Source organism: Papilio polytes, unplaced genomic scaffold, assembly GCF_000836215.1.
Source record: "Papilio polytes unplaced genomic scaffold, Ppol_1.0 DF823693.1, whole genome shotgun sequence".
NCBI lineage: Eukaryota > Metazoa > Arthropoda > Insecta > Lepidoptera > Papilionidae > Papilio > Papilio polytes.
This window is the reverse complement of record NW_013525511.1, coordinates 536841-554194: the sequence shown is the minus strand read 5'-3', so window position 1 is coordinate 554194 and position 17354 is coordinate 536841. Positions and strand designations below refer to the sequence as shown.

General features: G+C 35.1%; 4 protein-coding genes across 6 annotated transcripts in view; 2 read left to right on the top strand and 2 right to left on the bottom strand.

Annotated features, from left to right (window-relative positions):
* LOC106103920 (single-stranded DNA-binding protein 3) overlaps positions 1–3543 on the bottom strand; it is a 13154-nt gene extending 9611 nt beyond the window's left edge. Inside the window, exons 1-2 of one of the 2 annotated variants that reach the window (XM_013283834.1) lie at positions 3068–3543; positions 550–762 (exon numbers count right to left, since the gene is read on the bottom strand). In XM_013283834.1, the coding sequence (XP_013139288.1) occupies positions 550–762; positions 3068–3413 (559 nt within the window). In that variant the 5' untranslated portion in view covers positions 3414–3543. The remainder of the gene's footprint in view (positions 1–549; positions 763–3067) is intronic. The other variant, XM_013283835.1, reaches the window with a different exon arrangement.
* Positions 3544–3986: 443 nt separating this feature from the next.
* On the top strand, positions 3987–6009 carry LOC106103933 (60S ribosomal protein L32). The gene is made up of 3 exons (XM_013283849.1): positions 3987–4173; positions 5085–5194; positions 5802–6009. Exons 1-3 carry the CDS (start codon positions 4059–4061, stop codon positions 5979–5981), a joined length of 405 nt encoding a protein of 134 aa, XP_013139303.1. The 5' UTR covers positions 3987–4058; the 3' UTR covers positions 5982–6009.
* Positions 6010–10032: 4023 nt separating this feature from the next.
* LOC106103909 lies at positions 10033–13130 on the top strand. The gene is made up of 6 exons (XM_013283825.1): positions 10033–10147; positions 10697–10851; positions 11225–11356; positions 11633–11746; positions 11866–11964; positions 12992–13130. The coding sequence occupies exons 2-6, from the start codon at positions 10846–10848 to the stop codon at positions 13115–13117; spliced, it is 477 nt and encodes a 158-aa protein (XP_013139279.1). The 5' UTR covers positions 10033–10147; positions 10697–10845; the 3' UTR covers positions 13118–13130.
* A 49-nt stretch (positions 13131–13179) lies between these two features.
* Positions 13180–15759, bottom strand: LOC106103908 (zinc finger protein 37 homolog). 2 transcript variants are annotated; one of them, XM_013283823.1, is made up of 5 exons: positions 15605–15759; positions 15087–15257; positions 14742–14850; positions 14090–14477; positions 13180–13890 (listed from the first exon to the last, which is right to left on the bottom strand). In XM_013283823.1, the coding sequence occupies exons 1-5, from the start codon at positions 15650–15652 to the stop codon at positions 13551–13553; spliced, it is 1056 nt and encodes a 351-aa protein (XP_013139277.1). In that variant the 5' UTR covers positions 15653–15759; the 3' UTR covers positions 13180–13550. The 2 variants fall into 2 exon arrangements, with proteins under 2 accessions (XP_013139277.1, XP_013139278.1); XM_013283824.1 differs by lacking the exon at positions 15605–15759 and adding an exon at positions 15407–15577.
* Positions 15760–17354: the final 1595 nt, after the last annotated feature.

Sequence of the window (17354 nt, the reverse complement as noted above, 5' to 3'; positions counted from 1 at the left end):
TTAAAAAAAAAAAAAAAAAAAAAAATATATGATTAGTCAGTTTAGATACTTTTGACTGATAATCTTCAAGTTAGAAAACAAAAAGGAGCATATCATGGAAATATATAAAAATATTGTTTTGACTTTTTTTACTTTTTTTCCTCTTTTAGTAAAAAACACAGTAAAGGGTACACTTATACATTTTGTAATTAAAAAAATCAGACTTTCAAGGGTTAATCAAGTTGCCCTTGTTCCTACAGAGCGTCAGCACTTTATGTGCTCTTCCATACATCTCTATTAGCTGTCATATTTTAATTTACTAGCTTTTGCTCGCGACTTCGCTTGGGATTAAAAATCTAGTAATCAATATCCTATCACTTATAATGATTATGTACCTTTGTAATGGTGAAATATTTATTTAAATTGGATCAGTAGTTTTTGAGTTTACTCATTCAAACTATGGAAATACATTGAAAGAAAAGCTTAATATGTAGTACAGACTACATAATTTAAACAAACATTTCCACTATCAAAACTTACAGTAACTATTTATGTAAAAATGGTTCATACCTGGAGGCCCATTAAAATCATTGCCCATCCCCATCCGGACACCTGAACGTGGCCCTCCAGAGTACCACGGCCCTATAAACGGCTGCCCTGTACCCATCAGCTGTGCTTGAGGTCCATGCGGTGACGGCTGGGATCCTGGATGTGGTGCTGGAGGCGACGGTCGCAGTGACGAGTTGGGGAAGAACCCTGGAGGCATACCGCCGCCTCCCATTCCTGAAACATTGTTAAAAATGTGTAGACTTACTATTGGGACATAAGTAAATCTGAAAAAGATAAGTGATAGATTTTTTTTTATATGAGGAGGTGGCAAATGAGCGGCGGGAACACAAAGGTGGTCAACGACGCCCAGACATCCGCAACACCAGAGGAACTACAGAAGTGTTGCCGGCCTTTGAGGAAATTGTAGGCTCGCTTCTTGAAGGACCCTAAGTCGTATTGGTTTGGAAATGATAGAGAACAACATACAATCCAAAACATTTAACAAGGCTGTAGTACAGTCAGCTCCAAAAAGTTTACATGAGCTTCCATCCATGCCTACAGGCATGACACATCACACTACATCAATACCAAATTTCACAGAAATCTGTACATCCGTTTAGGCTGCAAACTCTAACAAACATCCATCCATCTATCAATCTAAACTTTCGCATTTATATCATTACAATGTTACAGAAACTTTAATAGCCCTACAGTACCTAAAACATTCATGCACTTATGCATGCTTGACTAGAATAGATAGGTATTTTTCCAACTAAAGAAACAAGTTTCCTAACAGTAGTAGTGCCCGCTTTAACATCTTAGCACGAATGGACCGGCACACCCGGTGTATTACCACGACCACACAGAAGACAGGCGTGAAATGGAAGCAATTCCGTATTTCGTCTGATGAGTGTGTTGCCAGAGGCCTAATTTAAGTCCCTTTCTCTTTACCACTCTTTTCATTTAAGTAGAGGTTGGGAAGAGGAAGTGGATTTGACGGTGGAGGAGATGCATAGGAAGGGGAAATATCCTCTTTATGTGCGTCTCCTACTCTGTCGTATAAAGGTAGGCAACGCATCTGCAATTGCGGATGTCTATGGGCAGCGGTCGCTTCGCCATTTTGGCGGTTTCAGGTGGCCGCTTGCTCGTTTGCCACCTTATTATATAAAAAAAAAACCTGATAAATGTTTAAACAGCTGATTGTACAATAATCATACTAATAAAGTAAAACCTCGGTAACTCAAACCTCAATAACTTCAAAAAATAATATATTCCCTTCCCGTCGGAGCCCAAAACCTCTACAACATAGACCCTTGATAACTTAAAACCTCTATAACTTAAAGTATTTTGTGTTTCCCTTGGACTTTAACTTATCAAGGTTCTACTATACAGTACTATTATACTATAGTGAAAATTTAGATTGCTAGAGGGATGTTTGTTACAGTTTGCAGCATAAACGGCTGAACGGATTTCAATGAAATTTGGTATAGATGTAGAGGACAGTCTGGACGAACATATAAGTAACTCACTTTTGTTTTTTTTTAATTCCATTTGATTTGAGTTGCAAAATCTAGTGTTTTACATGTGAAGGCATAGATCTAATAGTGGGCAAATAAAAGTTGATAAAGAAAATCAAACAAGTGCAGGGACACTGCGATCATCTACAATGAAAATGTCGGTGTTGCCAATCTTTAAAGAGGTAATTAACTTCTTGAAGGACCCTAAGTCATATTGTTTTGGTTATACCATCAAGAACATAAGATTTCACAGTAATATCAGTTTTTTATTTATAGAAGGTTGAAATAAGGTACTCTAATTCAGTGGTATTGACTTTTAGACAAGTTTGTTGGTCTACAAACCAATGGCTCCTAAATAAACTATCATTTGTAAAGTAGGGTAGGTAGGTAGGTTTCAAGAGCAGTGTGAATCAGTACTTACTAAACTAGCACATACCATCCTTCAACCAGATCTTTTCTTTGGTCTAGGTGGGATAGTGGTCAAGCGCTGGTTTATACAAGATAAAAAAAAGTATGCAAATTTTACTAAACAAAGCTTAAAATAACATTAATAATTAAACATGAATATATTGTAGAAAAACAAAATATAGAATTCTTTTTAATTCTAATAATAAAGTAAATTTAAAAAACATATGCAAGGTGTAAATTGCAAAATCGTGACTTATGCTAGTTTACATAGGAGCCATTAATGTTGTAATAACTGCTATTCTTGTTATTCAATGATTAGAAATCTAGTAAATAGCTATATATATCTATTTTGAAGAATTGTTACAAAACAGAGGTATAAAATAGTAATTTTTTGATATTACAAAGTAAACAATTGTCACAGAATTATAAAAAGAGCTAAAAATTGATTAGAATCATCATGATTACATTGTCAAAGTTTGCGTTACAAGATTTCACTATAGTTACTATTTACACACAGAGATAAGAATATCTAATGTCCTAGAAAAGTTACATACATTGCGTTCGTAAGTTATCGGTGCTATTCTTATGTTAATAAGCGTATATAAGCATCGTACCGTCATTAGGTGGCGCCGGTCCTGCGTTGTGACCTATTCCATTCACTCCGTACCCGGAATTAACAAAACCATAGTCATGGAAAGCCTTCGCCTCTGATGAGTGTTCGCACGAGTCTCGTCTCTCAGGCGCCGCGCAATACAGATCCCAAAACACGCACCACCACGAATGCAAGAACCCTGGGGGTTCTCCGAGGGTTATATTCTTTTCCCATCGTATTTCGGAGAGAAATGTCTGTGCCGCTTTCTGCGCCCCAACGTGTAGCAAGTACTCGTACACATAAAGTGCCAACTTCTCACGAGCTTGAGCGTCCGAAGGCACTGTAGAGCCTTTGCCCTTGGCATACATATCGACTGGAAGCCGACGTTTATGTTGGAATTGTTTATTATTTACATTAACGCTTTATATCAATAAATTCAACTTCACAAAACGTCATTGATCGATGGCGACATTTGGCGTCTGTGGCATAGAGAAATTAGTTTGTTCTCATTTACGAGCAGCCAATTAACTAAACTGTCATAAAATGTTGTCTACGACACTTTTACAGGTTATTAAAAAGTTTTCAAATAGTTTTGTTAAAACTTTTTTTTACTGTAAATATTTTTAACTTTACCAATACCTAGCCAATGAGGTGTTTTATTTCTTTTGCTACTTATTTGCTATTGATGATGAAATTACTTTAAAGTATGGTGAAAAAAATCATCGCAAAAAAGCAGTTCGTAACTCGTAAAAGTAACAAAAAAATACTCTGTATTTTAAAAGTATTCCTTTGTTTGAAAATGATATCTCTTGACGTAAAATAAGGACGTTTCCTATTTTGTTTATTAACTTTGTCATTTGCAAAAAAAAAAGCCATAGACAAAATATTCCAACACCGGCAAAGAAAACAGACAAAGTTCTAACAATGTCTGTTCTTGTCTATTACCTCTTCCTTTTCGTGCGGCCGTGTCACCGCGTGGTTCACCGCCGCGTTTCTCAAAAGAAACAATCAAAATGGCTATCAGACCTGTATACAGACCAACAATCGTCAAGAAGAGGACGAAACGGTTTATTAGACATCAATCCGATCGCTATGATAAACTTAAACGCAACTGGCGTAAACCTAGAGGTAAGTTAATATTTTAACCAGAAAATACTCACGTTTCTATAACCTATATAATACACCTGAGCATCTTCACTAAAAAAAGACGATCACTTTGTAGTTTGAATATCTTCGTATTTATTAAAATTAATTTACCTTGTTTAATTTTTTTACTTAAATTTATAGGTTATCTTTTAATATGCAAGGGCACTCTGTGTTTTTCATTATTGATATGATCTCACAATTTGTTACCTTGCTATAACAAAACCATCAAACCCTATTCCGGATTACCCACATATCGTAATTTGGTCATATTGATGGTGACATTATAAATACTTGAAAATGTTTCGTGAAATGTAAACACGCTAAACCCTTGTTCATACTTGCCAGTATACTTGAACAATAGTAATTTATAACTAAACGGGTATAATGTGAATACTAACTGGCCAGTGAGTCCATAAAACCTACACTTGGCCTTCCTTACTGTCCGAGTATGAACAAGGTATAATACCTGGATTTTGACCCAATAATTAATCTAAACTAATATAAAGATGAAAGATTTGTATTTTTGTATGAATTGAAATAACTCAAAAAACTACTGGGTCGATTTTAAAAATTCTTGTGCCATTAAAAAAGCTATAGTATCAGTGAGTAACATAGGCCATTGGTCTATCACATTAAAAAAATAAGAATTTTTGAAATCTGCCCATTAGTTAAGTTATTTCATAACATAGGAAATACAAATCTTTCTAATATCAGTATAGATTTTTCAATGTCACAGGGACAAAGTCGGAGCAAAAGCTAGTTGTAAAAAATAAACAGTACTTTTTATAGATTTTATATACAAAAAGAACTAGATATATAATTAATAAGAACATATCAAATAAACTATTTTAGAAAGTATTATACATATGACAGTGTTAATATTTGTTCTACAGGTATTGACAACAGAGTGCGCAGGCGTTTCAAGGGTCAATACTTGATGCCAAGCATCGGTTACGGATCCAACAAAAAGACTCGTCATATGCTACCCAATGGTTTCCGTAAGGTTTGTTAATAACAGTTACAATACTAAAATACCACAATTTTTTTGGGCATACAAGGCATCATCATCATCACCAGCTCACTATACGTCCCCACTGAGTGGCACGGAACCTACCATAATATGAGGTGACTAGGCCATAGTCAACCATGCTGGCCAAGTGCAGATACAAGTGCCATACAAGGATCGCCTGGCGACATTCTAGACTAGGTCTATAGGAGGTAGTTAGCGTTATCTGGCCTTATTTAATAAAAAAAGTTAATATCAGAAGATGCCAGCTGTATGAACATTTGTTGCATGAATAGATCTGCTTACTCCTTTTGCATAAAATATTAAACAAAATCAGGCAAGAAGAAAAAGACAGGAATGATGTAAATCTAGGTTGTCTAGGGGTTGCATGCAGTACACTAATTTAAGTCCCTTTCCCTTCCCACACTTATAAAGAGAAGTGGATTCAATAAAGGAAGCATAGGATGGGAAAATATCCCCTACCTATGATGGATCGCCTATTACAGATGGCAATTTTTACATTTAAGACTGTATAGATAGTTGCTTTGGCATTTTAGCTATTTTGTGCCTCTTTTGCAGCTTTCTAATGTTATAAAACCTTCAGGTGCTGGTCCACAATGTCCGTGAGCTGGAGATCCTGATGATGCAGAACAGGAAGTATTGCGCGGAGATTGCTCATGGTGTCTCATCCAAGAAGCGGAAGACGATCGTAGAGCGCGCCCAACAGTTAAGCATTAGAGTGACTAACGCTGCCGCCCGTCTTCGCAGCCAGGAGAACGAATAAACCTAATAAAATTATATATAAAAACCTATTTGGAGTTTTTATTATAGTAAACTAGCTGTACCCTTGCGACTTCATCCGCATAGAATTATGAAAATTTTATTTTATTGTTTACATTTGTCAAATTGTCAATTGCAAATGTTAAAATAACATGACATGACAAAACTTGGCAATCTTGCTTCGTTGTCGGCAGCAACTTACGGTCTCTTTCGCACATTAGGGTTTTTATCCAAAATATTTACCTCCTAAGTTTAATAGCGTGAAAACATTTAGCCTAAAGTGTGACGTAAGTGTAGGGCTTCTTATGAAACAGAATTATTCAAAAATATGCTGTTATTAGAGCTTAATAGAGCTTCGGTGGCTCAGTGGTTTGAACACTTGACTTGTAATCTACAGGTCTTGGGTTCGAATCCCGCCGTGTACCAATGTGATTTTTGTGATTTTTCGAATTTTCATATGTACATAATTTACCCGACGTTATTACGGTGAAGGAAAACATCGTGATGCAACCTGCACATATCGGCGAAGAAATTCAAAAATATGTGTGAAGTCAACCAACCCGCACTTGGCCAGCGTGGTTGACTATGGCCTAGTCACCCCTTATTAGGGTAGGCTCCGAGCCCCTCGGTGGGGACGTATAGTGAGCTGGTGATGATGCTGTTATTGCTGACATCTTAGGCAACAAAGAAGTGTGTGTTTACGCTTTATTATAATAGTATAGATGTTACCCTTATAAATGTATTCGATTACCTTTGTCACGACTCCGTCAGCGAGGAATTTAAAAAACTTAGAAATCAGTTTGTGGTCTTTCAGATGTTCTATATCGTATGTCATCGAGATCTGTTGAGCAGTTTAGGTTAGACTTTTTTTTATAATCAAGGGGGCAAACGAGCGGCGAGAATACCAAGGTGGTCAACGACGCCCAGACATCCGCAACACCAGAGGAACTACAGAAGCGTTGCCTTTGAGGAAATGATAGGCTCGCTTCTTAAAGAACCCTAACGTATTGGTTTGGACTAACTACCATCCGTCCAAACTTTCGCATTAATGCTTTTAGTAAGATTTTGCTAACGACTTAATCGGCGCAAAATAGTTACTTAGTGATGTTTTCTTTCGGTACAAAGTTTTGGAATTTCATTTAATAGTTTTTGAGTTTTCTTTGTACAATCAAAATCTTTCCTCTTTATTATAGTAGGCTAGTAATATGTTAAAGAAAGAATAGACAAACTAATAAGGTTTTTTATTGCGACTTGAAAATATATAAAAATACACAGAAATAAAATGTAAAAACAAACAGGACCACTAGTAATCTTGAGAATGTAATTATTGCATTTGAAATAAAAAATGTGAAGGTTTATTATTTTTTTATGAAAAAACTTTGTTCAAATAACTTGATTAAATTCAAGACTGCTGTTGCCAACGTCCATACCATGTTGAATACACCGGTTCTCGTCCGATCACCGAAGTTAAGCAACATTGGGCGCGGTCAGTACTTGGATGGGTGACCGCCTGGGAACACCGCGTGACGTTGGCTTTTTATTTTTATTGCTATTTTAAAATAATCGTTTTTTTTACATTAATCATATTTTTCCATTTAAATTACTATTCTTTTTGGTTCTAACGTTTATTTATATTTAACTGAAATTTAAAAAATACTCATTAGTTTTAATTTTGCTATAACGATTAAATAGATGGCGTTGTTTCAAAGAATCACTTTCTTTTAGTACTATCAGAAAATTATAATCGTTTTTACGGCGTAAATAATATTGATAAGTAAATAAAAACTTTACATTACTATGTAAACAAAAGTACAGCGAACTTTTCGGTTTGTCGATCTTTCAGTGCGTGACATCGGTCGCGTGTTGCGCTGTAGTAACGAAATTCTAACTGAACCACTGTCAAAAAGGATGGCGTTATACCATATATCAACAGACATTTTTAAAAATAGCCTTTAATTAAAAACTATACATAACAGGTAGAATGAGAAAAGACACATCAAAATTACCAAGCTAGTTAGCTGAGAGACGAAATTACATAAAATATCCCAACGCGCCTTACTTATCTTTTTCGTTATAACAGCTAAAACAATGAATACAAGATAAGAAATACACTAAATTCAAATTTAATTGTTCTATTGAAATGGTTCTATGTTACACAATACCATTCCGATGGCAGATCATTGGCGAAATGCTGTGGTTGTTGTGATTTCATTTTTTACGATGCACGCTCGACCGTACCAAGTACGGCTTGTTAGAGTGCACAGGATGTTCCTTTTTACATTTCAATATATTGAAGAGACAGTATACCCGAACACAGTATTAATATACACTCTTATATTAAAGTTTCTAACAAAATTAGTGTAGTATGTAAATTGAACTGTTGGTTTTTTATGCCGTAACACGTCATAAAATAGTTTGTCTCAATTTTTTCACAGAGAACAAGAGGGAGAGATGATATGTTCTTATACAAAGTTATTTGACTGGAAGATAAAAGAAATACTCTGGATCAGATCACCCTGTAACTCGGTTACAGTACGAAAACTAAACGGCGAAATTGCCGTAGAAAAGGCGGAGTCATTGTGCAGGCCGCAAGCCCTTTTGGTGAGTATTCTTGATTCTTCTGTTTTAATAAATACCTAATTAACGCGTAATATTGACGTCCTGTTAAAATACAAAACTTGCTATATTTTTAACGTTTAGATCTGAAATTTCCTAACATTTGTAACATGTTAATAGTTTCGGTGCACCTTCATTTGCTTCTTCAACTTGTGAACCATTGTTTTTCCGGATCTTTCAAAATCACTAGTAAAGATAATGAAAAGGAAACTTGACTACGCGTTATCACCCCTTATTTAGGGTAGACTTAAAATTTTTCTTTGGGATATATAGCAAGCTGATGATGATAATGATTAAAAAAATATAATGTAGTTGATACCTTTCTGGGGTTGTCAGTTATAGAAAGTCGTGTTTTTTCTGGGGTTTAAAAGGTTTTAAATTTAGCAGATTTTAACTGCATTATTACATATTGTTATTCTTTACATTCTTTATCATAAAAACAAGGACAACACTTCAGCATAAGTAGTAAACATTCGGGTTAGAACAGAAACAAGTCACTTATTCTTATTTCCTAGAAGTCGGAAAGGGAAGCTGGCATCTACTTCATACAGTCATCCCTTTCATTCTGCTTGAATAAAACAAGGACAACGCTTCAATATAAGTAGTGAACTTACATGGTAAAACAGAAGCTAGTTATTTATTCTATTGTTCTATATTCTAGAAGCTGGGAAGGGAAGCCGGTAATATGGCATTAAAAGTACTACAGCAGAACGTGCCGCGGTTACCGCGAAGCCATAGTGTAAGGTTCTCCAGTGATGAATTACCAAGATACAAATCTCTAGTTAGTAGCTTTTATCTTCTTATTTTAAGTATTAAGATTGAATGTTAGCATACATAGGTAGGAGACCGAAGAAAGTATGTATTGTGTGAAAAATATGCTTAAGGGAGTTTTTCAGATATGAGCTGATAGATGTATGGAAGCAGATATTGTGCTCTCCGTAGACACAAGGGCAACTTTTATCTCGTGTTATCAGTGCCGATGTTACCGGGCATAATTGTGCCCAGGGCGGACAGACAGGCTTGACGGAAAGGGGCGTAAATAACAGCCTTTTAACTTCCGCCCCAAAACATAGTAAAGTAGAGTGCCGTAGTAGTCTCTCCCTTGTGGGAGCGTCTACGCTATAACACTATAGTTGCACTAAAACCGGTATTGTGTGCAAAAGAATTAAAAGACACCGTATAATTGGAGTCCAGTTACCAGTCTTGTCGACCGACTAGAGGTTGAGGTTTTCACGTGTATGTTAGTGTGTTTTTGTAGCATAAAAGGTTGAACGGATCTCGATGAAATTTGGCATAAATGTAGAGTACAATCTGGAAGAACACATGGGCTGTTTAGTTTTTTTTAAATCCCATGACAGGGTCGCGGGCGAAAGCTAGTACAATATAATTTAAGTATTCTTCTTAAAGCTTCTTTAAGTGACATAATATTCCAGGATTCCACAGAGTCGAGTAGCCCATACAGCGGGAGCTACCCTGGTCCTGACTCCGGCGCTCACAGTCCTGATGCCTGTCACTACCAGCCGGCCGCACAACGGTTCCGATTTAACGAACAGAGTATGTAGTGTATTCAAAAACTTTGTAGAATATGTCACGAAATAAGATTGATTTATCTATACTGATATCATAAAGGGGAAACATTTATTTTTGTATGTATTGAAATAAATGAAAACTTATTGTGCGGAGTAGAGAAATTCTTTCACCATTAAAAAGCTACGTTATCAGTAACATAAGCTATGTTTTTGCTATTTTTGAATTCCACGAGGGCGCAACGGCGGATACAGAGGGGGGTCATGACATCCCTTGAGCTGATTGGTCAAGAGCTTGACAAAATATATTTAATTTTGTCAAGCTCTCGACTTGACCACGACTATGTGACCCCCCCCCCCCTGAAGCCAAAGCAGGATCCGCCCTTGCGAGGGCGAAATCACGAGCAAGAAGTTAATTCCATTATAATCTATATTTGTAACTATCTGCGATAACTTGTAATTGGTCTTCAGTTTATTGTTTCTTTTTTTATAAGTTAGCTATAAGTTATCCATAAATAAATAAAATAAACAGATAGTATGTAATATTGTATATTTAATAGAATTAAATAATTTTCAGGAATCAAACTCTTAACTTCAATAAATCAAATAGTACAGCAACGAGCTGACCTTGAAAATAACCGCGCGACGCTCACTGGCCTTCTAGAAGAACTGAAAAGAAAGCTCAAGAGAAGAGTAGAAGAATGTCATCTAGAAAAGAAGGAGAAAATGAAGGTTATTACATTTAAAGTAACATTTAAAATACATTTTAAAACAGAAGAATAAAAAATAAAACTTCCTATATAGTTATTAAGATCTGTTGATTACATTATACATAACCTATTTTGATTGATTTATTTTAAAATCGAAAATAACGCCATCTATTGTTAAATTAATAAAACAAAATAGTAAATAATTATACATTTTTCACTATTGATTAATAATGATTTTATTACATATCGTGTATACTTCGACTAAGAAATTAAAACATACTTTCTGATGAAAAAAATATTACCTCTGTGAAAATTCTATCAATTATCAATATAACGAATTCGAAACTGTTAATTTTAAACCAAAGATAACTCTACAAAGTCATTATCCTGAACAGGCTTTGAAAAACGCAAATCAAAGACTGGAAAAGGAGAAATTCAGCATAATATCTGAGATAGAGCATTTGAAGCGACACCTGGAGAGAGAAGAGGCTCACCACGTGCAGCACGCAAGGAACGCTGTCGCACAGGTATAAACGTCAAATCCCATACATGGCGGCCATTACATTTACGTTTTTTAATTATTTTGTGAACATCGTGTGATAAAGTGATGTGATATAATAAAATGAAGATAGCTGATGTTATATTCTTATGTGTAAAAAGAGTTTTTACTGAAATATTTTAGGATTAACGTGATTTAAAAGAAATTGTATTTTGTCTATGGTTTAACTTTTAAATTGAATCCGGCATCCGTTCAGACTTTTTAAAATTAGAATGTTGTTAATTAAAAAAAATACGGTTTCCAGGCTATTCAGGGCGTTACCAAGATGCCACCAGAACAGCTGTTCACGCCGTGTTCCGTGACGGAATTGCCTAACATCGTCAGTCGGAATGTAGCGAAAAATGCTCCATCCAAAATAGTAAGTACCAAATCCTCATTGCTAAAACATAGATAATGAAGTACAATTTATAAATGTAGGTGTTTCGGTTGTGAAAATTCACATAGGAAGTGTTTTTATTTTTATTTTATCGTTTTTAGGCAGATAATAAATTAGCGGCTGCAAGATTGATGCGTGATATCGCTGATTTGAGACAGCGAGTCGCTCAAGTGGAGGCCAGATTGGCTAACGAATTAAAGGTATGAATTAATAATGATTTTAGTAGGGATGGGTTGTGTAAAATCACTCATGAAACTTATCGATTTTCGATTTTTATTTTATAAAAGTTGGAATCGATAGATTCGTAGTTATAACTTATAAATAAAAAAAACACTGTTTTTTTTAAATAATAATGACCATTACAAATAATGGGAGTAAATAAATCTTTGTTACTACTACATCCGTACGTAATCGAATTGCATTTCGCTATTATTTCTGTCATCGCTAAATTCTCTTCGCTATAATCAATACTAGAATTGTCCTCTACCTTAGTTAATAAACAAATAATAATTTTAGTTGAGTTCGATAATTATTTAAAGCGAACATCGATAGTTCATAATTTTGTTCGCTGCGTGTTTGTTTCGTCAGCACGATACCTGTCCATTAAGTATGGCATTTACCTTCATACAAATTGAATTCGATACTTCATATGCGTCATTTATCAAACTAATCTATCTTATTTAGACAAACTATAAATGTGTTTTTAAATACTTATAATAGGCCACATAAAAAAAAGAAAAAAATGCCTTTTGTGTTTCCCAGATTGAAAGTAAGTTTTGACAGCTATCATTGCATTGCGGTTAGGGATGTGCAATGTGAACCTACGAATCGGAAACCCGATTTCCCTTTCTAAGAGCGTGCGCTCTGAAACAAAACTATCGCACAACTGTTTAATCTTGCTTTGTTACAGCTCATATGCAGGTGCGAACACTACTCGATTTTTAGTTGTACAAAACAGTTGAGGCTACAAAACAGTCGAACATCAGTTATGCGATAGTTTTTTTTTTATAATACGAGGAGGCAAACGAGCAAGCGTGACCTGAATCCACCGAAAAGTATAGACAAAGATGTGCGCACGCATTACCAAAATTGAACTTTTACTTTACTTTGGGTAGAGTAGGATATTGTGTGTAATTTTAGGTTATTTTCTAACATCAGACGTTCGAATATAACATATCACTATTATTTAGTTGGTAAGAGTAATAAAATCCATCAGTGTATTTCCAGCGTAAACGGCAGGCTGAGAACGACATTATTCGACTGAGAAAAGAACTTTCGTCTACCAAAAGTTCTGTAGCGGCTCTTCGCATCGCGCCCCAACCAGCGAGAAAGACATGCTCCAAGTTTGCCTAAACTGGCTGTTAAGAAAAAAATATATCTAATGTTATTTTAGTTTTAAAAATAAAACTCTTATGTCACAAATCAAATTTATTCAAACAGATTCGACAAACAATTTAACCCTAAAAGGGATTGATTTCGCTTCGTTTCTAAAATTAAAAATACGCCACACCATTTGAAATTTGGGATCGCATTTCAAATATTATTCCGTGCACATGTTGTTTATTCACGAAACACTATTTTAAACAAGATCACAAATTAAGTATGGGTACTTTTGAATATTTTAAGAAGCGATTTCTAATTTGTATAAGTTGATAAAAAATAAATGTCTGTCAAAATTAATGGTTCGTTATTCTAGGAATAATTGCTTCCAACATCCAAATTTCGTCAACAACGCCCATACGGCTGTAATTTCAAACTTTTACCGCTGCGAGACCATAGACAACATCTAACATTTTTGATGTGTCAAAAAATGTGATTGAAGACTGCGTTGGCTTTTGAATATTTTCATACATTTCTGACATTGGAATATCGGCTGGCCCGTGTGCGATCTCATATGTTTGTCCAATAACTCCCTAGTTTTCAAATCCTTGCCGCATACAGTGCATGTGCAGTCCAAAATCTCGCCATGAACAGTATTTATATGATGTGCAAGATGTTTCGGCACAATGTACTTCTTCGGGCAATGACTGCATTGATATTTTTTTGGATACTTCACGTATGTCTGTGTTCTTGATAAGTTGTCTGTTTTCGATAGAGATGGCATTATTTTAGCTCCTGTTGATAATCTGTGTAAAAAAATTATTACTGTAAAGGTTTAACGTGACAATTGTATATAATTAATGTATTAACAATAATAAATGAATATTTTAAAAAATACAGATCTTTTATCTGTATTTTCCGATTAATTGATTCACATCCCTATCATGTGTCATCTGTCAAAACATTATTGTGCCGCATTTTAAAAGTAAAATAAAAAAGCCTTACTTGTTTCTTCCTTTTAATTTTGTTTTGGCGTGCGTCTTCATGTGTTCTGACATTTGGCTCATGGGTAACCTCATATTACATTTTTTACAAACGCCATAAGTTTCGGCGTTTTTCTTGCATCGAGAACATATAAATTTCTTGACGCCCTCAAACGGGACGATCATTGGGTAACGTTGATTACAAACACTACAAGATACGTTGGCTTTCTTAGTTTTAACGTTCGTTTCGATATATCGTCGTTTCTCGGGGCGTTTCTTATCATGATCTGTGGTCGATTTGGGCTTTGAATCTTTCGTTGTTTCTTTTTTTGGACAGATAAATTCACTGTCGAATTTTGTATTTGAGAACATTTTATGAAATGTTGTTTTTGAGCCGTTACTCATTTGACCTGTTGGAAATCATGAAGTTAGAAATAAGAAGGTAATCATCATCAACCTGCTCTAGTCCCTACGGAGGGTCGGCACAGTATGTGCTGCTCCATACATCTCTATCTGCCGTCATATCTGAATTCACTCCTTTCTTACGCATATCCTTTTTCATACAATCCATCCATACTTTCTTCGGTCTTCGTATACCATTGTAGCCATCCACATTCAATCTTACTTGTCTATGTGATGTCAATAGAGACATGGTTTTTAAATTTATCACTTACTTTCGCTTTGTGGCTTCACAAAAGCAGCGTTCACCATATTCCTAAATCTTTTCGCGTTTCGTAATTGATGAATACAATTTTCACATATCATGCAGTCTAATCTTGGTACCTGAAATAAATGCAAACGTAAACATACAATGCACCAACACCTTGCTGAAGTTTTCAAAGTTTAAAAACAAACAACTCGTTGTTTGTGTTAAGTATGTAATTCCATCTCGTACAAATATATGGTCTATATGACCATTTAACAAATTTTTACAATTGTACTGGTTTTAGCAACTGTTTTGAACCAGAGATTGGTCAGGCTTCGACTCTTTAATTAAATTTAAAAAGAAAAACACTCACTTCAACGCCAAAGCACTCGTTGAGCATCAGATCGTACTGTTCCTCTATACCATTCCAGTTGTAGGTGCCCCTGAAGCGGCGCAAATCGCTGTCGCCACCGCACAAATGGCAACACAGAACGGGCACCGACCCGCAGTCCCCCGTCGCGTTCGCATGGACCATCACCGATTCCTTAGTCAATACAGAACAAGAATTATTATAGCAAAAGCTTGACAGTGGCTCAGGTTATTGTTCAGAGCAGATGTTTGAAGTTGAGAAAACTGTTGCCTTGAATAGTAAATTTTAACCGAGACAGCTAGCGAATTTTGGGTACAACATACCATTATCCTGAATCACAATGTTGCGTCGAAATATTAAAATATTTTTTTTAATATCTGTCCTGAACTCGTCAGTTGTTTTATTTGTTTGTTTTTTATTTGAGTATTTCAAGAACAACTATCTTGTCGTGGGAAAACTGTGATGTAGATAGCTTTGATTTGAAAACGAGCTACGAACTACAAACAGCTGAAATAATTTACCGTGCTGAATATTTTAAGTAATCTATCTTTTGACCATATAAGATCCATATTAAAAACTGTAAATTCAAGTCTAAAAGATGTCGATTGTAAAACTTAGGTAATTTTTCTGAGCAACATTATTCTATAACGCATGTCATATCCTACACAGCTTTCATGACATTACATTGAAATAAAAAGTAAATAAAATTCCAATTGTCATTTTAAAGATTTACAAGAAAATGTACACAATATCGTATCAGTAAATACTTCTTTAAACATTTTAAATCATATTTAAATATGCTTCATCCTGTTTTCGATAAAATAATTATACAAACCAAATTAACGTCCGGGACCCTCACTTTGAGAAGCTAAATATAATTTTAACTACCATAATATTTTAATTTTCCCTCCATTTGTTAAAACGCCATTGTCTGTGGTTAGTGTTTTTGACATTGACGGGGGAGCGAGTTAGAGATGACAGGGCTATCAGTAATCAAATACTTCCCCAATTTTAAGCAATTTTTTTCCGTTGCATACAAATTACAAATCAAGATTTAACATTAAAAGAGCAAAATTATGCCCTGTTTAGGTTTTTAAGTAGTAGTCGATTATAATTTAAAAACATACTTACGTACAGCCTACAGGTTGAAGTAACATTTTTTATTATGTCCAAGACTTTATCTCTACTGCTACTCTATTTTATCTCTCGGAAAAACTATGACTATATGTTCATTTGTTATCAGAGTAGAAATGAAGGACCAAATATACCTGAATATCTCGTTTTAGAAATGCAATCTTTGTCTCTATGGGAGGGATAGTTTCCCGCCATTTCAGCAATTTCGCCCGGTATTCCCTATAAGCTATGCTTCCTTCATTAAATGCCCACAACATTTATTCCGAGATGGAGGCAAAAACAATCCTATCAAAAGCCAATTCAAGGTTATTAAAACAAAAACGTCATCAGTTACGATGGATATTTTATTTTAAAAATATACATGTTTTGTTACAAGGCAGTTTTTTTTAGTAATGGTAATATTTACCATTCGCAATTGACAGGTGTCAAACTGTTCCTCTTATTACTAAAAAATCTGCTTGTCTTTAAAAACAAGTTCTCTAGCACTACTCTTGAACAGTTTTTGCGCGTTATTTTTCACGGAATTCAACAAAAACCATACGAAATTCACGAAGCGGTCAACTGTAAACGCTCCCAAAATGACAATATTAGTTCACATTTTTTTCCGAATGTCACCAGTCTTATATATTTCAAGGCGGATTAGGTATTTTCTCTACTTTTTTCTTTTTTCCCCTTTTTGGAGTGACAAACTTTGGTGATATCCCATCTTCTTTAGCAATCTCGTTTAAAATTCGATTTAAAGTCCTTCTTGAGACTCCCGTAGCTTCAGCTACTCGGTCTTGTATCTTTTTGAAATAGTTGCTTTCTCTGTTCGATTTAAATAATTCAGCTTCATTCAGGAAATATTTATAGACGTTATAAATGATTTCACGAGACTGGCCTTGCAAAGCCTTGCCCTTTTTAATGTTGGAATCAGATGCCATTATAAGAAATTAAAATTAGGTTTGGCAAAACAAAAATAACCTAGCCGAATCTCACTTTTCACTAAATGTCAAATTGAACTGTCTAATAGACGTGAGCGTTATTTCACGTCACTAGTTACAATAACCTGTGACGAGATATGTAACGGCGTCACTAGTTTCGAGTCAAATTGAAAGTAGTGATTTTTGTAACTACTTAACTCGGGCGTGTTCGGCT